This window comes from Stenella coeruleoalba (genome assembly GCF_951394435.1).
Source record: "Stenella coeruleoalba genome assembly, chromosome: 7".
Lineage (NCBI taxonomy): Eukaryota > Metazoa > Chordata > Mammalia > Artiodactyla > Delphinidae > Stenella > Stenella coeruleoalba.
Window position 1 is genome coordinate 103164947 of NC_137153.1, and position 20035 is coordinate 103184981.

General features: G+C 50.6%; 1 protein-coding gene across 1 annotated transcript; it reads right to left on the bottom strand.

Annotated features, from left to right (window-relative positions):
- Positions 1-3669: 3669 nt before the first annotated feature.
- AMBP (alpha-1-microglobulin/bikunin precursor) lies at positions 3670-16612 on the bottom strand (the record flags this gene model as incomplete). The annotated part of the gene is made up of 9 exons (XM_079926619.1): positions 3670-3913; positions 4240-4407; positions 5514-5595; positions 11030-11076; positions 11846-11947; positions 12426-12542; positions 13504-13580; positions 15151-15293; positions 16496-16612. The coding sequence occupies 9 exons, from the start codon at positions 16610-16612 to the stop codon at positions 3672-3674; spliced, it is 1095 nt and encodes a 364-aa protein (XP_079782745.1). The 3' UTR covers positions 3670-3671.
- Between the last annotated feature and the right edge of the window lie 3423 nt (positions 16613-20035).

Below are 20035 nucleotides of genomic sequence, written 5' to 3' on the forward strand. Positions count from 1 at the left end.
TCAGCACACCCGTCTCCTAAGTAAAGCACACGTCCAAGTTCGTCTTGCCCAGTGGTCATGTGTGTGAAGTTTGAAGTGTTGTGTACTGTCTGTCCGGGGGAGAGCATCTGTGGCTTTGCCAGTGGCATCCGTGACTCTAGCCAGTGCCCTCCACGGTGGGCTGCGGGGGCCCAGCCGGGTGGACTTGCCCCTCTGCTGGCCTCGACCCGAGCCTCACACTCCAGACACGCACATCAACACTTGGCTTGGAGAGTCGAACTGAAGGCAAGTCGTGGAGAGAAGACGCCACCAGAAGACAGCTGTGGCCAGAGTGGGCCGGGAGGGTGGAGAAGCTGGCAGCTTCTCCTAAAGCAGGCCTGCTCCTGCCAGAACAGCCGTTCAAAGGTGGAACCACGTCCGGCTTTATCCCTGTCCTCAACCGGAAACGGGTGCTCTCCTCGAAGAGGACGTGCTGCTCCATCAGCCGAACAAATTCCATCCAATCGCAAGGATGACGGCACGAATTGGCCGAGTCTGAGCCAGCCTCCCGGGGGCATCAGCCCTGCCCTCAGAACCCCCCTTCGGTGGGAGTTTCCTGCTGTTCGGTGTACCGTGTGGACATTCCTGAGCCAGCGGTTGAAGTTTAATCAAGGAGTTTCTATTGGCTCTAAAACAAAAGTCTAGAGTCCTGCTGGAGCGGGAAGACTCCCCCGCTAGCTGGGAACGTCGGGATCCAATGAGGTCAGGGCGTGGCCAGAGCCTCCATACGACTGAAGGGCCAGCCTCTGGATTTTAAAATAAAAATTTTAAAAAAAAGCATGTCTGTTTATTAAGCAGCCACATGTATTTTGTGACAGAGATGAGCATGACCAGTATCTTTAAGAGAGAATTTGAGGTGAGACTGTTTAAGAATCAGATGAGTCATCAGGGTAGCCGCTTCGCTGAGAAGGATTCTGGTCCCTTCTGGGATGAGTGGACTCCTGACTGGAGGTCACAGATGTGCCTCAACCCCATCCCACCCCTGAGGGGTAAGACAAGATCCAAGGGATTTTGTAGGGAAAGTTTTAGTAACTGTCATGGAGATAAAAGCCTTCAGGACCAGGGAGGGTGGCAGGCAGGGCTGGTGACCCACAGGGGAGGCCCCAGCTAGAGGGGTGTCTCGGGTGCAGGATGCAGGCCCAAGGCGTCCAGAACTTATTTTTCAAGAGAATTGAGAAACCTAGAGTTTTATATGGGAGGTCTTTTTTTTTTTTTTTTTTTTTTGGCTGCCTTGGGTCTTTGTTGCTGTGCCCGGGCTTTCTCTAGTTGCGGCGAGCAGAGGCTACTCTTTGTTGCGGTGTGCGGGCTTCTCATTGTGGTGGCTTCTCTTGTTGCAGAGCACGGGCTGTAGGCACCCGGGCTTCAGTAGTTGCGGCGCGCGGGCCCTAGGGCACGCGGGCTTTAGTAGCTGTGGCGCACGGGCTTAGCTGCTCCGCGGCATGTGGGATCTTCCTGGACCAGGGATCGAACCCGCGTCCCCTGCATTGGCAGGCGGATTCTCAACCACTGCACCACCAGGGAAGTCCGGGAGGTGCATTTTTTAATGGTGAACTCAGAACTGTAAAATACCCTAGGAGCCAAACTCCCATCCACCAGCTGAGCTGAGACTGGCCAGCCCACCTGTGGCTTGCACTGTCCGGTTTAGGCATTTGTCCTTCAGGTCCCTTCAAAAATCTCTTTCTTCAGCATGGCACCTTCCAACTGCCATAGGTGGCAGCCCCATGTGTGAATCATGCATGGAGGGGGCAAGGTATGGACGCAGGACGTGATGACATTTGTTAGTTCCAGGCTGGAGAGCCTGTCACTTCTCCCTGTGTCCCCACCCCCGACCCCACCCACTTCTGCCCAGTGACTCCCAGCCAGGCCCACAAACGCTGTCCCTCAGGACTGTCCTCTCTATGGAAACCTGGAAGCCCCAAGGTTGGGACTTCCGGGGTGCGTAAGGCGGGGAATCTCTATGTGGTCTGACCAAGGGGGCTGCAAAGCTCTCTCCACCCAGATCCTTGCCTCTGGGTTTTGTCCCCTCAACACAGCATTCCACCTCAGAGCCCAGGAGGCTGGGGTTTGGACTCTTGCAGCGGCAGCTGTCAGGCCTCTGGGTGGATGGAGCCCGAAAGAGGTGTTTACAAGTCCGATGTTTGTAAATCCGGCGTGTGTGAGCTGGAGGCTCCCGGAGTTGTGCGCTTGGGCCAAGTTGGTGCCTGAGCCACCCTGGACAGCCTACCTGCTCTCTTCCTCCAGGGAGCAGAAGCCGGGCCAGACCCAGGGCTTTCAGCTCCGGTCCAGGGCCAGCTGGTTGTTCTGGGCACAGCGCAAAGGGCGGTGACCATTCTTCCGGGGCAAAGGGCCAGAGCAAGGATCCCAGGAGATGGGATCTCCAGGACCCTTGTGGAGAAACAGCCCGAGGCCTTCCAGCCCCTGGCAGCTACTGCTGGGGATGCAGCTGTGAGCAAAGTAAACGCTGGCGTGGGGTTCTGTGCGGCCAAGGACAGGGGAATCCTTTCAGGCGCTCGTGGGGCATTTACCCAGACCCAGTTGGGCACACACTAGGGCACGGTGATTTCTTCTGACCCTGGGTCTCTGATGAGCCCTGTCAACTCCCTCCCAGAAACAAGTACCCAGAGTTTTCCCCTCTTTTCTCTTCTAGCTTTATTAAGACAAAACAGTCCCATTGTATACAGAGCTGTGATTTATGTTTCATAATTTGCATAGCCAATTTCATGTCCTGAAGATAGCTCTATTACATTGCCAACACATACATTTTTCACATGTGGGGAAAGCTGGGTTACTCATGCCCGCTCCCCAGCTTGTCTCCCCCTCCCCTCCCCCCATCTCATTATACTTCGTGATGAATCGTCAGGACATGGGATTTCAGGAGTCTACAATTTGCTTTTTATTGGAACCTGCCACGGGACCCTGGGGCGGACACTGGCCCTCGCGCTCCCTGTGGCCTGTGGACCTCTGGCCTGTGGGCCGTTCAGCTGGAGAAGCGCAGCAACTCCTCCTCCCCTGTGGACACAGAGAGGCTCGGGGAGTAGGTGTGGGGTCATCCAGGGGTCTGTGGGTGGGGACGGTCAGGGGATGGGGATGCCTCATAGAGGAGGGACGGCAGCTTGGGCTGAGCTTAAGCCGGAGCCTGAGGCCAGAAACTTCTGCTTGCGGAGTGACTCGATTATCTCCAGAGTGCGTTCCACGGAATGATCTGATTTTTTGCCTCCTGATTTACCTTAGGTACCATTTTCCCAGTGGGGAGATAAGGCACAGAAATCTTTAACGGCTGCTGTTCCCTGGAATGCTATTCCTGTTATCATTATAGCATCACCACCATTATTAGTAACGGCTGCCGCTAGGTGGATGTGGACCGTGCGAGGCTCTGTGAAGTAGGTACTTTGTCCCATTTTACAAAAGAGAAAACTGAGGCTCAAATTGACACTCAGTGTGGCCAGCCCAAATGTGGCAATGCCGGGATTGGAGCCCAGTTCTGCCCCACTCATGTCCTGCCTTCCCTCTGCCTGGGCCCAGATGCCCCATCCCAGCTGGGGTAAGGCCTCAGGCTTGGCCCCATTTTACAGGTGGGAAACTGAGGCCCAGAGAGTGGATGGGCTGGTCACCTGGTACAGAGTACAGAACTCAGCTTTCCAGACCCTCACCTCCTACCAGGGCTCCCCCACCTGGACCCCGATATCCCCCAGGCCCAGCCTGGCATTGTCGGGCCTCCTACCTTCACCAGGAATGCCACAGTACTCCTTGCACTCCTTCTCTGAGTAGAACTGGTTGCTGTTGCCCTTGCAGCCCCCGTAGATGAAGAGGACGCACTTCCCCTTGACAGCATCAAATGCCCAGAGCTGGGTGGAGCCTCGGCAGGGGCCGGGGACTATGGGGAGATTGCAGGCCTCTGTGGAGGGGGAGGGAGGTGCAGAGCATTGGAAGTCTTTAGGACTGCTGACCTAAGACACCCATCAAAGGGCCTGAGCCAGGGACCCTGCTCATCCACAACACCTGGACCCCTTTTTATAGATTGAGAAATGGGACCACAAGAAGGCATACGTGCCGAGGGTCACCCACACCCAAGTGTGCAATTCCTATGACTTCAGGAAACCTGCCCTGGAATTCCACCACTGGAGCATCCTCTCTTAGCTACCTGTTCAATGGGCAGGTGGTCTGTCTGAAGGACAGGGTTGGGGGGCGCAGGGGGAGGTGGAGAGGTGGGGCCACACTCACCCACGGTCCGGCAGGTCTGCAGACACTCCTTCTCTGAGACAAAGTTGTTGCCGTTCCCCATGCAGCCGCCATAGTGGAAGGTCTCGCAGGCCATGGATGAGCCGTTATAGAAATACCTCTGAATCATCCCCAGGCAAGGACCTTGTGAGTAGCCCAGCTGGCAGGAATCTGGGGAGGGGCAGAACAGCAGTGCTCACTGAATGCTCACTGTGTACCTGTCACCGGGCCGGATACTTTAACAGGTATCATCTCATTTAGTTTTCATCTCTGCATTAAGAGGAACGATTCTCAATTCATTTTAAAGGTAAGGAAATTGACTCCCTGAGAGGTAAAGTGACTTGCCCAGAGTTACATAGAGCTGAAATTCAAAGCCGTATTTGCTGGATTCCAAAAACCCATGCTCATTCCATTCCATAACATGGGGAGTTACCAACGACCCAGAGACCCAACATCCCCTGTGTTGGTCTTGTCTGCCCAAAGACTCGGTAAGGATAGTAGTTGGTGGTACATTCACCAGCACCCATGCCAGCCAGCCTGACCTCTGCCTTATGTCCCACCGCCGTGCCTTTGCTCTCGTCATTCCTGCCCCTAGAATGCCAGAATGCCTTCCTTCCTAAAACCATATCTGGACACAGCATGAATTCCCCTTCATCCAGGAAGTCCTCCTTGATCACCTCATCCTCCATTTTCTGAACTCCCTCAGCCTTTTAGCTGACCCTCCCTTTTGGGTCCCTCACTTTCTTCCTTGACTGCCTCCTCTACTAGACAAGAAGGTCCAAAAAGATGGTGGTTCGTCCCCATGACCCCAATGCCCAGCGCAGAGTCTGCGGTGGAGCAGGGTCGGGGTTCAGTGTTTGCTGAGAGATTTGGAGAGTGATCATTTTATCAATCACAAAAAGCATTCTCACGTTCTTGCCCATGTGCTCCCCCAGCAGCCCTGAAGGGCAGCTCAGCAGGCTGTTATCCCATTGTACAGATGAGAAAGCCACGTCTAGGAGGCCACCTAGTGGTACAGACAAGCCAAGAACTTGCTTCTCGTCGTGGAGCTGAGACTTGCTAAGCTCAGGGACCATGCCTTACACTCCTCTCTCTTCCCCCATAACCGCTGGCCCAGGGCAGAGTACTGGATTTGCCCTTTCTAGGCTCAGTCCTTGATTTAGCAGAAAAATAAGAAAGACTTCATGGTGATGAGGGCAGCTGGGGTGAGCCAACTGTGGACCCTTCCTCTCTGGAGTGTGGCAGAAGGGGATTAAAAAAAGGGGGGTGATCATCACCTTCTTTCTTGCCGAAATCAGTTACTAGTTGTCCAGCCCCTGATCCTTCCTCTTCCTGGGGCAGAACAGCCCGCCGGGCTCTCTGGGGGAAGAAAGAGAAGAAGCCGTTGCAGGGATCTAGCCACTGCTGCTCCCCTATATACCCCTGGAATATATAAACAAACCACTTGCTTTGGGGATCAAGGTGTAGACAGAAACACTACTAGATTGGTTAATGGCCTGTTTTCCCAAAAGCTTCAACCTGAATTCCAGAATAGGCATCACAAGATAGATTTCTGGTCTGAAATGACAAATCAGAACAATACCTACATATCCAGCTTCCAGCTGAAATGCCCAGAGGAATATAATAATGGAAAAGAAACCTAACCCAGAGTTGGGAACCAGGGAAGAGCAGCGCTCCCATACTAGAAACTAAAAGGCATTTCTACACAAGGGAGTGGGAGCGGGAGTGACTTGCAGGAAGGGCTGACCAGACCATCGTTAACTGCTTACAGCGGAAAAGTCATGTGGAGAGTAAGAAGGGACCCCGAGATTGACCCTAATACTCCTAGATATGGGGGTGGGGGTGGGGACTGCAGAGCAGGGCAGGCTGCCAAAGCTGTCAAAAGGATCTCTGGGAGTAGAGTCCACTGAGGCACAGTCCCGGGACAGTTACAGAAGGATGAGCAGGGACACTGCCGGCCATCAGGCAGTCTTCCTGCCCACAGGTGAGACCTGGAATCTGAAAAGGTAAAACTGTAGTAACCTTCAACTTTTCCCTTCTCCTTTGAAGGTGCAACTGAAGCTGTGATCAGGGACTCCCACTGTCTACCAGAACCCACCTCAAGCTGGTTGCACATAGGTCTTGCTTGGTGAGGATGAAGGAAAAGAGAAAAATCATGGAACGAATTAAATAATGCAACTGCTCAGAAGAATCACACTGAGCTGGAGAAATATCTCCACTAAACACAGGGTATAGGTAAGAAACAGAAGAAAACTAAAACCATCAATGAAATTCGAGATGGCATTGCATCAACGTTAACAGGAGCCCACAGTTATGCAGATGAATAATATGGGAGAAGTAGAAAGTTACTGGAGGTGAAAAGGATTTTGTTAAATTTAACCACACGGTAGGGATAATAAACTGCAGTTTAAAGATTATGAGAAATAAACTCACAGAATAGGAATTCTAGAAGGAGAGGCAAACAATATAGAAATAATAGAAGAAAAGTTTTCCAAGTTGAAGAGAGACTTGAGTTGTTCAATTATAAGGGCTCAAAGGGAAAGAGAGAAAATTAATGAAGAGTCCTATCTCGACATTTCCTAGAGACAAAGGATAAAGAGCCTAGTAGTGGCCCTCAGAGTAAACGAGAGCATTTAATAACAGAAGCGGCAGAGCAATATCTGAAGGTTGTAAGAGGGTAAAGGTTGTAACCCAGGGATTCTCCACTCAACCAGGCTGTTGATCATGTGATATAAACACAGAAAGATATTCTCAGACATGCAAAGATCCTGTAGTTCTCCACCATGTACCTTTCCAGAAAAAAATTACTTACAGAAATAGTCCCAACACTTGAGAAGGGAACCTAAATACAAGAAGATGCATGATGTGGTAGAAAAGAAATGATGGTAAACTAGAAAGCCAGTAAAATAGAGAGTTGAGGTTAAATTGTTGTTAAAATCGTCATTCAACTTAATGTAAATGTTAAAAGTAATTCTCCAAACAAAAGGTGGAAAATATAAACATCAATCTCAGATTATATCCACAAAAATGAGGATGTGGGAAGCCTGGAAGGAAGAAATAAAAAGTAAGCTGCCTTTCTCTCTTTTGCAAGGGAAGTCATCAGTTATTGTTTCATTCTTTTTTTTTTTTTTTTTTTTTTCTTTTTGCGGTACGCGGGCCTCTCACTGCTGTGGCCTCTCCCGTTGCGGAGCACAGGCTCTGGACGCGCAGGCTCAGCGGCCATGGCTCACGGGCCCAGTCGCTCCGCGACACGTGGGATCTTCCCGGACCGGGGCACGAACCCGTGTCCCCTGCATCGGCAGGCGGACTCTCAACCACTACGCCACCAGGGAAGCCCTATTGTTTCATTCTTGACATGGATGAAGAAGCACAGATTCAGCTGAGATCTGGATTAAGATGGCAGATAGAAATTACCCTCTCCAATACCGAGCCATCAGCAAAGAATGAATTCAGAAATCCCAGCCCCCAAGTATTGATCAACACCACTGAAATGAGGAAAGGGGCACAATTTGAAGGAAAAACTAAAGCTCTCGATCCACTAATCTGGAGCTGAACAGGAAGGTCAGCAAGGTTCAGCTCCTGACCTGCCCTCCAACTCCCAGTCCTGGCAAGTCATCAAATTTCTGATAGCTCTCCCTAATACTCCCAAGTCCTAAGAGAAGAAAACTGTGGGGAACCCTATCTTCTTCCTCTTCTGATAGAGGAGTAGTGAAAATGACTTCTGGGGGAAAAAAGAGGAAAATAGACCAGAGCCTGACTCTTTCTAAGGGAAGGTTCTGGGGCTACACAGTCAATGCTCCAGGGGGTGTCACTGGGGGCAGATGTACCTTGCTGCCAGCCCCGACTAGGTGGAATGAATCCCCATAGGGTATTTATCAGTCCTTCCAAAGAGAATGCAAAGCGAGTGTATTCCAACCAGCTCTGGACTTCAGAAAAGTGGATGGAACACAAAAAACCCAGCCCTTACTCTAAGTTTGGGTGGGAGGGGACTAAGCTTATATTTGCAGGAAGAGAGCCAAGGAATAAGGAAACCTCCACGCCACCATATCAGAATAAACAGAAAGTCTATCTAAAACGGACTAAGCAGGAGTCAGATAAAAGAAGTGATACAGAAACTATGCAGACCCACTTCAGAAATGAATGAATAAGTAGCCTGAACTAGAGAAAGAGCCCAGGAGTCCAGTGGTGGACATGGCCATGAACTGCCAAGTCCTCCCATCAGCAATGGATTTATATTCCCAGCTACCCACTGTCAGCCCCTGTTGGAGACCACCTCAACTAAGGGAGCTCTCTCATTCAAGGTCATGCTCCCTTCCCAGACTGATCAACATAGGGTATTAAGGCTCCGTCCCTTGGCTCCATCATGGGACAACTCCCAAGGATGGTCCTGGTTCCAGAGCTCCCTATAGGGTTGGTTGAGCCATTGTTGTGACTGCCCTGCAGCTCTCCTTCTGCCTCTGCCCAATCTTCCCTTTGTCTCTTCCGTCCATGTATGTTGATGTAGGGAACCCAACCTAGAAGAAAACATAACTCAAGAAGCAGAAGGAAATCCCTCTTTGGCCTCAAGTTTTGGAATTACATAATAAGAACATGCACGTATTAAGACAAGATTCAAAGATGAAATGGTAAACGCTGACAGAATAAGACGAAGAGAGAACCCAGGCCTAAATAAACAAATCGAGAAGCAAAACAACATCGGTTCAGGGCTCGTGAATAAATTAGGAATAGTGAGGAGCAGAAAGAATAGATGCTGCTAAATAGAAGATTGTCATAGACGAGACAGTCCCAGTGGATGCAAATAAAAGCAATTTGAGAAAAGCTAGTGCATGATGGAGGATAAAGATGCTCCAGGATGAGAGAACAAGTGTTCGCCAGATGGCAAAACTCAACAAAGCGAATAGAATATGAATTCCATATCATGAGAGAGAGTTTCCTGAAATACAGTAGAAATGTCATCTGTGGATGGAAAGAGCACGGTGTATTCCAGGAAGTTTTGATATAGACTCTCAACCCCAAGACATGTCCTTGTTAAGATGCTGACTTCTTATCAAGGAGAAAGTCTGTCCAGGCATCTGAGCAGAAGAAACAAATTGCTTCCAAGGAGAAGAAATAGCAGGCTGGCCTCAGGCTTCCCTGCCGCGGTCATAAGTGTGGAAGAACAATGGAGCAGTGCACACAAAGCTGCTTCTGAGGGAGAGAAAACATGACCTTAGAATTTGACACTCAAGCGAAATACCCTTCAAGGAGGAAGGAAATGGGCAGACATTCTCAAACAGGGAAGAATTCTGGGATTAAAACACCCATGAACCTTCCTTGAAAACAGCACTTGGTAAAAAAACATGGCACTAAGAGATTAATAGAAAGAATAACTCAGGAATGGAGAATGTGTTATATTCACTAAGGGTGAATGTAGACGCCACTAAAATATAGAACTATTACTAGATGTCTGGGAATCGTGGTGACAGAGCAGAATGGGGATGGTATCAGTCTGGACAATGTAAAAGCAAAAGGGAAGAGAAGATGGAACCAAGTTTGGGAGTGAGGATGTCTGTCTTCCAAATCCTGCAGACAGCAGATCTTCTCTAAAAGTATCCATAGCGATGCCAGCCTCTTAAATATTAGTTCATAACCTTGACTTTATCTAGAGCATTCTTTAAGGAGTAAATCTCTTGTGGATAATAAATATTTATTTGAAGTTTTTTTTAAAACCTTCAAACTTCAGGGCTTTTTTTCCCCTGTCATTCCGCACGGCTTGCGGGATCTTAGTTCCCTGACCAGGGATCGAACCCGGGTCCCCTGCAGTGGAAGTGTGGAGTCCTAACCACTAGACCACCAGGGAATTCCCCAGGGCCCTTTTAAATTCGAGTAAAACTACAAGGAATGCCTTTTAAAATTTAGAAATAGCATCTGTAATGTAATTCCATTTAATAATAGCATATTTAAGTCTGTTCCTCTATCTATCCAACCTTCCTTCTATCTGCCCCTCTCCAGGTGTATGCAGGTCAAATTACCAGAGTAATGTGACTGCTGGTAGGTGTTGGGTGGTGGAATTTTTTAAAACTTATTTTTTATACCTTTATACTGCACTGTTTTGATTCTTTATATTGATCGTATGTTAGTTTTATAATAACAATGGTAATTTTTTTCTAAAAAATATGTAAGCAAACAAATAATATGTTAGCAGTGTTAATTCTGTGTAGGAATAAGGACATTATTGTCTTTTTTTTTTTTGCTTTCTTGTATTTTTCACATTTTCAAGAATATGTTTCTAAAATAAATATTACATGTATATATGTACTTATATACACATATATAGATATATACACACACAGCAGTAGACTAAATTAGGATATATAATTTCCAAATAATCAGAGAAAGAAAGAATGAAGACTTAATATGGCAAAAGGCAGGAAAATGAAACAGAAGAAGGAAGCCCCGCAAATCAAAAGTCAGCACAGGAGAGCTGCTTTGCTCTCGGATTTGCGTTTTTGGGGGATCAATTGACTTTATTTTCATTTATTGCGTATCGAGTATCATTATCTCATTATTGAGTATGTCACTGCTTTTAGGCATTATGCTAAGACCTTTTCTAACATGTCACTGGATTCTAACACCTGGAAGGTAAAGGTAATTACCCCGTTTCACAGATGAGGAAAGTGACATCCAGATGGGGCAGCAGTTAGCCCAATCGCAGAACATGCCCATCACTGCCTTCTCTCAACGACCCCACCTACCAGCACAGCAGGGCCTAAGTGGGCAGGGTGGGGATGGGGTGGGGGGCAGAGGTACTCACCGAGAGTGGAGTGGGCGCTGGTTCCTGCTCCCCAGGGACACACTCACCTAGGGCAGAGGACAGGAGAGAGAGGGAATGAGACCCAGACATCCCAGACCCAGACAGGCTTTGTTTGTTCCATAGAGCTAACGACTACGTGTCAGGCGGGACGTGCGCTGGGACCTGTCTTGTGCATTAGCCCACTTCGTGGATGGCTCCACCCCCATGGCTTGCTGCAGGTCACTTGTCGGAAAAGTGATAGACTGGTGGCTGCACCACTGTCACAACCTGCATCGTCTCCACCCACAACCAGCATTTCACGGTTGATATCTATTGAGCACTTGCTAGACACCAAGTGCGGCGCTATGGTATTTAATTGCTTTATTTCATTGACTCCTCACAGCAACTTCTAAAGGAGGCATTATTATCCCCATTTTCCAGATGAGGAAATGAGGCTCTGGAAGGGTGACCAGCCAGAAGCCACCCAGCTCAATCTGAACTTGGTGCTCTAACTCCAGAGCCCAGGCTCCTAACCCCAACACTCTATTGCCTCCCAGGAGGTAGCCATGGATTCTGGCTATAACCAAACTTAGACGGGTGGCAGCAGAGGGAACGCTGAATTGGGTCTACTCTCAACTTCGCCAGGTACGCTCTGTGCGACTTGGAGCAAATCCAGAGGCCTGAGCTGCCTGTTGTATAAAGAGGGGAGGGGGATCGTAGCTCAGCTTATCTCAGAGGGTTATGGGAAAGACCCAGGGACTGGGAAGATGTGCTCTGGGGGTCGTGAAGGATAAGACGGGTATCAGAAATGGGAGGTGGGTTGGAGGTGTCACTTACCTCTGTCGGGCATCCTGAAGATGGAGTCCTCAGGGATGCCCACACCCAGGGCAACTTCCCTGAACTGCTCCAGCAGGGTTTCCCGAAGCTGTGGCTCCCGTCCTGCAAGTAGGAAGCAGGGGAGACTCCTAGAACCACAGGTACCTGGGCCATCAGGGCCTGAGGTTATTTTGCCCAGGGAGTTTCATTTTGGGGAAGTTTGAAAACTGTTGGCCCAATTCCATCTCTTCGATACCCTTATGGAAACCTCAGCCCCAGAAGAGGATGCGGTGTCCCTCCCAGGCTCCCCATCTGGGTCTCCCAACTCCCCACACAGCTCTCTTTCCACTGGTTCTTTTAAGAACCCGAAGGCTCTGGAATTCTCTGGAATTTTCAAGATCAAAAGAAGAGGATTCTACCTCAAATGGGAGACTGAGCTCTACCTCCTCTAGGGAGAGTAAATGTTTTCACCTTTCCCTTAACTGGAGTTTTGTCAGAAGGAAAAAGCAAAACTCCCTGCTCTTCCCCACTCCATTTCCCTAAATCCCGGGTCTCCTCCCACGCCCAGCTCCAACGAGTGTATCATGTTCCAGGCCTTTACCATAGAGCTTGGCAGTAATGGTGGGTCCATGGCGGTGGCTGAATTTCTTGGTCAGAAAAATGGCATACTCATCATAGTTGGTGTGGACCACATAGGACTCCATGGTGATGTTCCATTCTGCATGGAAGATTCAGGAAGACAAAAAGATCAGTGGTCAGAAGGTTTCTAGCCTGAGATCCTTCACCTATTCACCCACACATCATCTATTCATCCATCCTTCTGTTCACCCATCCCTTCCATATATTTATTATCCGTCTTCACTCTCTCCCTCTCCATCCATCTATCTCCTCCATATAGTCATCATTAATTCAACCACCATCGTTCCATCCATCCATCCTCATCATATATCAATCCATAAATTCATTCATTTTCTTTTTCCTTCTTTTTCTTTTTCTTTCTTTCTTTCTTTTTCTTTCTTTCTTTCATTCTCTTTCTTTCTTTCTTTCCTTCTTTCCTTTCTCCCTTCCCTCCCTCTTTCCTTCCTTCTTTCCTCCATCCATTAATCCATCAATTTATCTATTAAATGATTGATTGACTACCCCACTAATCTACCATCATACTTATATTCACTTACCATTTTTTAATTCTCTCACTCATTTATTTATCCAACCCCAAACATTCAACCCCTGACATGATTATTTGATGCATAGAGCAAATTCAGTAAACATCTGCTGGATTAATGATTAAATTCATGTCCAAGTCCCTCTATCACTTGGCACCACACACACTGTATATGGTAGATGCCTAGCAAATTTTTATCAGCTGACTGCAGATGCCTAACACGAGGACTGATGAAATCTTGATGTTATCCTTAGCATTCAGCACCATCACTCAAATTCTGGATGAGCACGTGCACGGCAGGGCAGGGGCGGGGGGAGGGATAGAGAGAGAAAAAGAAAGAAGGAGAGAGAGAAGGAGAAGGAGGGGGAAATTTGGAGGGAGGCTAGATGACTGCAGAAAAGTGGGAGGAAAAGTTGTAGGGGCAGAGAGGGCTGAGGCAGAAGGAAAGAGAGCTTAAGACAGCAGGTATCTTTTAGCAAAGGAGGGAACTGTAGATGTCTCCTTTGACTCAACTTACTGGGTTTGTGATAGAAGAACTTTCCGTCAGTGCCTGTTTTCTCATAAGCCCCAGAGATCGCCTCACAGACACCTTTCCTGGAAATGAACAAACCAAAAGGAAGGTAACCTCTGGCAGAGACCATGGTCCTGACACCCCACTCTCCTGCAGGGTCCTTCTAAATGCCTTTTTTTTTTTTTAATTTGGAAAGTAACATTTCCAAATATCTGGTTTAATTCTCACACCAGCCCTGGGAGACACAAATTTCACATGAGGGAACAGAGGGACAGAGAAAAAAAGGAACTAATCCATGCTAACCTCTTGGTAAGCCCAGCACTAAAAATCAACTTCCTTAAGCAAATCTGCACATCAGACTTAGGCACCGTGAAGTCAGAACGATGAATTAACACATTAATTCATGGATTACTTTGTGTCTCTCTCATTTTCCTCATCTGAGAAATGGGGATAATGATAGCTTCTACCTCACATGGTGGTTGTGAGGATCAACTGAGATATTATATGCAAAAAGCTTAGAGTAAACACTATGCACTTATTAGGTATTATGGTTACTATGATTATTATTTATCTTGTTAATATTTAATGAGCAGCATCTATGTGCCAGGCACTGTGCTACATGCTGGGGATACAGAGGAGGGCAGGACAGACCCTGTCCCCTCATGGAGCTTATAATTGAGTGAGGTGGGTGGGCAGGCCAGGGGCAGATACAGTCAGTGTGAGAATTGCCACAAGGGGCGGGGTGGAGCCCGAGGTGCTCCGAGAACACAGAAGAAGGCATGTAACCTCAACCTGGGTTGGGGGGAGTCAGGGAGGACTTCCTGGAGGAAGTGACAAAGAACCTGCGTCCTGAAGGATCCATAGGAATTAGCGCAGGGAGGTGGGGAGAGGTTTTCGGATAGAAGAAACATCCAACGCAAAGGTCCAGAGGATGGAGGGTTCCAGGGACTGAAAGAAGGTCCGCTTGGGTGGGTCACAGAGTACATGGCAGAGAGTGGGGCAGGGAACAGTGAGTGCTTGGGGGTCAGGGGCAGGGGGTGCTGAAAGGCCACGTTGAAGAGTTGAATTTTATTCCCAAGGGCAGTAGGGAGCTCTGGAAAGGTTTAAGCAGATTTGAGTTTTTGAAAGGTCTTTCTGGTTGCTGGGTGACGAAAGGATTGGATGGAAAGTTGGCGATTAGAGGTGGGGAGAAGTGTAGAGAGGCTACTGTAGACAACCAGGAAAGAAAGGGTGGTGGCTTGGTCCAGGGTGGTGGCGGTGAAGAGGAGACAAGTGAACAGACTGGAGGGATTTAGGAAGGGCAGGGACAGGGCTTGATGATGGATCGAATGGCCGTGGCAGTGGAAAGAGGAGTCTAGGACAGCCACCTCCCACCCAGCTTTCCAAGATGGGGGGGGGGGCGGGGAGAAGTGCCCTTACTGAACTAAGGGCACCCAAGGAGAAAGAGCAGGTTGGAAAGAAGGCACAGTGTTGGGGGCGTTGCCCTTGAGGTGGAGATGGGACAACTAGAAAGGGCTGCCCTGGTGGAGGGCAGCAGAGAGGTCTGGAGCTCAGGGCCGAGTCCTGGCTGGAAGTGGAGACCTGTCACTTTCTAGGATGGGGTGGTGACTGAAGCCAGGGCAGGGGGTGGGGTGGAGGTGGGTCCCCACTCACCGCCAGTGAGTATTAGTCACGCTGATCTCCCTGTCCGTTGCTCCCTCTCCCAGCACCAGCGAGCTCATGGTCATCTTGTCCTTGAACCTCTTCAGCCACGGGCAGGTGGAACCCACGGCCACGTGGAACCATTTCCCGTAGATCTAGGAGGCAGCCACAAGCTCTGAGGATCTGGACCTCGAGGAAGATTTGGAGGATATCTGTCCCCCTCCCTCCTCTCAGTGACTTCTCCTAAGTGATCATCCTTGTCTTACAGGTAATTGGAGGCTACAGGGCTTCCAGGGAGGGTGGAGCCCTGATGGAGGAACTCCAGGCATCGCGGCCAGCTTAGGACGGAGATGTGCAGGTGGGCCCCACCTCGCTGGCAGAGGGCCTGACTCTGCTGAGATGTAGGATCTGGGCTGCTCACCTGGACGGGGTCCAAATCTCCAAGCCTTAAGGTCATCATCCACCACCGCTCCCCAAAAGCAGGAGTCCTGTCTTCTACTCCTCTGGGGACAGGTTGCTCACCACGTTGCACACAGCCCATACCTCCGTGTCAGAAAGTATCTCCTTTCCCTAAGCTGCGTCTGACCCAGGGCAAGCCTGCCGCCTCTTTCTCCTGAAAGGGCCCTCAGGTCCCCGCAGACCTTTCGCCATCCCTGACCACCAGAGGCCCTCTCCTCACGCCTCTCCTCCACAACCTTCCTCATCCCTGAACATAAGCAAAGTCCTCAGGCCAGCACGGCTACAAGGGTCTGACGGAACCCAGGATGGTGGTAGAGGGGCAGGCCCCGTTCAAGGTCACCCAGCGCCTCGGGCAGAGCTGGGGCCGGAGGGCAGACTCCCCACACACAGCGCCCTGCCTGGGCCTCTTAATCCCACCAGCCTGACCTCTGTCGTGCTTCTCATCTCCCCATAATCCCACACGTAGGGCGGAGGACCCAGGACGGGCTAACAGAGATGCTACGAGTGAGGTGAGGACTTGAAGGTTGAAGGGCTGCGGGGTGGAGGGTCACAAAAACCTCGGTGCTGCTGGGGGCTGCAGGGCAGCAGTCGTCACCGAGCCTTTTCTGGGTGGGTTCTAATCAGAGCATGGGTTCCCCTGGGAACCCGAGAGGGCAGGTTCAGACGTGAGGACCTTTGACTCAGAATGTCAGCCTGGAGGCCCACAGAACGGTGCATGCAGAATTGTAGCTTCAGCAGATCCCTGAGAGTCTGGGCAGCAGCGAGGGCCCTGAGGGACCCACGCGTGGAGTTCCAGATGCGGAGACTGAGAGCCCGGGGCCTAGGACTTGCCCCTCCCCCGCAGCAAGGCCCAGCCGCTCGGACGCCCTGTCATCGCTGCCAGAGAGGCCAGCCTTACCCTAGACAGGTCGAAGTTCTCCTGCACTTGGATGTCGTCGGGCGACGTCGTCACAGGGCTGGCACTCACCGCCAGGCAGGCGGTCAGCTGCAAGAGCAGGGCCCGTAGACTCTGCATGGCTCCGGGCTCCTCCGCCTGGGGTGTCACTCACGGGCTCCGTCTGGGGACAGAAGAGCCACCACCTGCCTGCACGAGGCAGCTATGGACTGAGGCTGGGGAACGGGCCTGTGGCTGTAGATGACCTTGCTGTTTGCTCTGTTCAGCCGGGACCAATCAGGGCCCCAAGGCCAGGGCCAATCGATCCCTTGTAGTGCCCAGGCCGGGGTCAGGGTCCCGAGGGGCCAGGGTGGCTGCTTCAGAGGAGCTGCTGGCCAAATGCAACCCGGTCCTGGTGCAGCCGGGCGCTAGGTTCAGGCCCCATGAAGGCTTCCCCAGAAACTCCTCACCTGTCCCAGGTGGGATGAAGAGACGGGCAGCCCCCGGCCCTTCCCGCTGGGTCGTTCCACCTGGGAGCCAGGAGGACAAGCCTGACTGGTCCATTTCTCAGATGAGAAAACTGGGGCCCGGGGAGAGGAAGTGACTTAGCAGAGACAATAGGGAGGTCTGTGGCAGAGCCCAGACGAGAGCTCGGGTGTCCTGTCCCCAGAGTTCCTTCTCTGAGCCGTGGCTTCCCACAGCCCTAGCAAATAATAGTAGAAATGATGATGATGATGTTCACAGCTTCCATTCCCTGAGCACCTGCTGTGTGCCAGCTGTCCACCAGCACTTTCCACCGGCCACGGAATTGATCATCCCCACAACAACCTCGTCAAGTAGGTGCTATTATTCCCCTTTATAGGTAGGGCATTTGAGTCTCCAAGAGGTAAAGTGACTTGCCTAGGGTCTCCCAGCTGGGAAGCAGCATTGCTGGGAGAGGCAGCATCTGGTGGTGGCTGAGAGCGTGGACTCGGGAGCCAGACTGCTTTCTGTGCCACTCACTGGCATGTGTGGCCTTGGGTGAGTGACTTTCCCTCTCAGTGCCTCCGTGCCCTCATCTGCAAATGGGGATAATAGTTCCTGGTTCAGAACATTGTCACGAGGATTGATGGAGTTACGCTTGTAAAGCACTAGGACAGTAGCCGGCAATGGTAAGAGCGGAATGTGTATGTAACAGGTTGGATAGGTCTCCCCCAAATTCATGTGCACCCGGGACCTCAGACTGTGGCCTTATTTGCATAATTAGTTCAGATGAGGTCATACTGGAGGAGGGTGGACCTAAACCCAAGGACTGATGTCTTCATAAGAGAAAGTGGGGGCGGGGGGTGAGATTTTGATACAGAGACACACAGACACACAAGGAAGACGGCCACGTGTAGACCGAGGCAGAGCTTGGAATGAGGCAGCAGTAAGCCAAGGGCTGCTGGCAGAAGCTAGGAAGGATTTTCCCCTGGAACCTCCAGGAAGAATGCAGCCCTCCTGACAACTTGGTATTGGACTTGTAACCTCCAGAACTGTGAGGAAAATACATTTCTGTTGTTTTATACCACCCAGTTTGTGGTGTTTACTAATGGCAGCCTTAGGAAACTAGACAGTATCCATTGCATTAAAATATTTAAATGGGAATTTTTTAAAAACCCAGGTCTGTTTGTCTCCATAGATCAAACTCTTGCCAGTGATACTGCAGGCCCTCTCTAGGAAGAGCCCTCCTCCAGTGGTCAGAACTTCTGTCTTCATTTCCTCCCTGCCCTTGGCACAGAACATTCCACACACACAGTAGCCTCCTTGCTACAGCTGGGAATGACCCCTTCAGACAGGCAGGTCCACAAGAAAGACCCCTGCTCATGTGAGGATCCGGCAGTTCCCCCACAGAGTTGCCCCAACAACTGGTGAGTCATGTCCCTCTGTAAGAGTCATCAATACATTCATCTTTCCAGTATCAGGAACAAGTGTGTCTCTAGTCATAATAAGTGAATGTGTTTCCTCTGCTCTGTCACTGGCAGCTTGGCTAGTGATGACATTCCCTTTTCACTTTGGCTGCCAGGAAGCTCAAAGCCATATGACAAATTTAATCATAGCAAGTATCTTGGCTTAGATTTCTGAAACACTTATCTTCCCTCTTGTTCACCAAGTTTCGCAGGCTTTTATGCTTTGGTTCGTGGTGGTAGTAAGAAGGCAGAGTCTGAATTAAGAGGGGTGCAGACAACTGGCAGCCAGAAGGCTTGACTCGCTCTGCATGACTTTGGGTATGGCCTTCGCTCTCTGAAGCCCACTTTCCTCACCTGTAAATGGAAGAAAACAATCCCTGACGCGTCTGCCAAGAGGTCAAGTGAGCGATGTGTGTGAAAGTGCTCTGTAAACAGTCCACTGCCTCACCTGCGTGATGGTCTCAGGAGGTCTGTCTTTGGAGAGACCAGACCTGATATAAGAATGAAAAAATAACAATGAATCATGAATAGGAGCAGTGCCACCCTACTAAGGTTGCCTACAGTGTACCGTGATGGCTCGACCGATCTTCATAGAGGGTCTACGTTATTAGGGTTGTCAATCCCATTGGCCCCAGGGGAAGCCTGAGGTCCACGGGGGTGTGGAAGAATCCCGGCCTCCTTTGGATAGGATTGCTCATCCAGCCACACAGCCTCTCCTGAGGGTGGGGGGATGCAGTGGGGGGGGGTGGGGTAGGTGGGAAGAGGCCCAGAGGATGGGCCCGGGATGTTGATCTCTTCTCCCGCCTCCAGCGATGTTTGCTCTCCTCAGATTATTAACCAGAGCAAACAGAGAGAGCAAACTCTGCCAAAGCCCACCTGGACTTTGAGCTGCTTTTTAAAAATTAACCCTGGGCCCAAGGATGGAAGGCCGGCAGTGATCCGGGGTACTGACCCCTCTTCCCCTTCTGGCCATCGGGGTGGAAGGATCGGGGCTCTGGGGCCCCTGTCCTCCTAGGGGACCCAGGGGTCCAAGTGTCCACTGGAATTGGCCAGGTCCCAGAACCATTTCAAGGGGAGGGCGAGGTCCTGCCTGTGCAAGAGGCCGCTGAGCCTCAGAGGTGCCCAGTGTGCAGGAAGGAATAGAGGCCTGTTTCAGGTGAACACTCTGGGGCTCAGAGAAGGAATGGGACTTGTTCAAGGTCACCCAGCTTGGGGCCGAGTTGGGGGCCAAATAGGCCTGACTGCAGTGCCCAGGCTTTCCCCCATCATTTATTCATCCACTCATTCATTCACCAAACATGCACTCCATGCTCGGTGCTGAGGGTAGGACGGAAAGCATGACAGACTCCCCAGTTCTCCCTGCCAGGATGGGGGGCAGGGGAGTGAGAAGAAGGTAATAAGACAGGATGGTCCCTGCAGTGATGGGGGAAGCAGCAGAGGCCAGGGGAGAGACTTTGACCTGAGTAGTAGAAATTAGCCAGACAAAAGCGCATGCGTGGGGCGAGGGTGGGGTTGGAGGAGGAGAGGGTATTCCAGACAGAGGGAACAGCAGCTGCGAAGGCTTAGTGGAGGAAGATGCAGAGAGAAGTGTATTTGGAATGCAAAAACAAGAGAACAAGCAAAACCATAGGTCTGC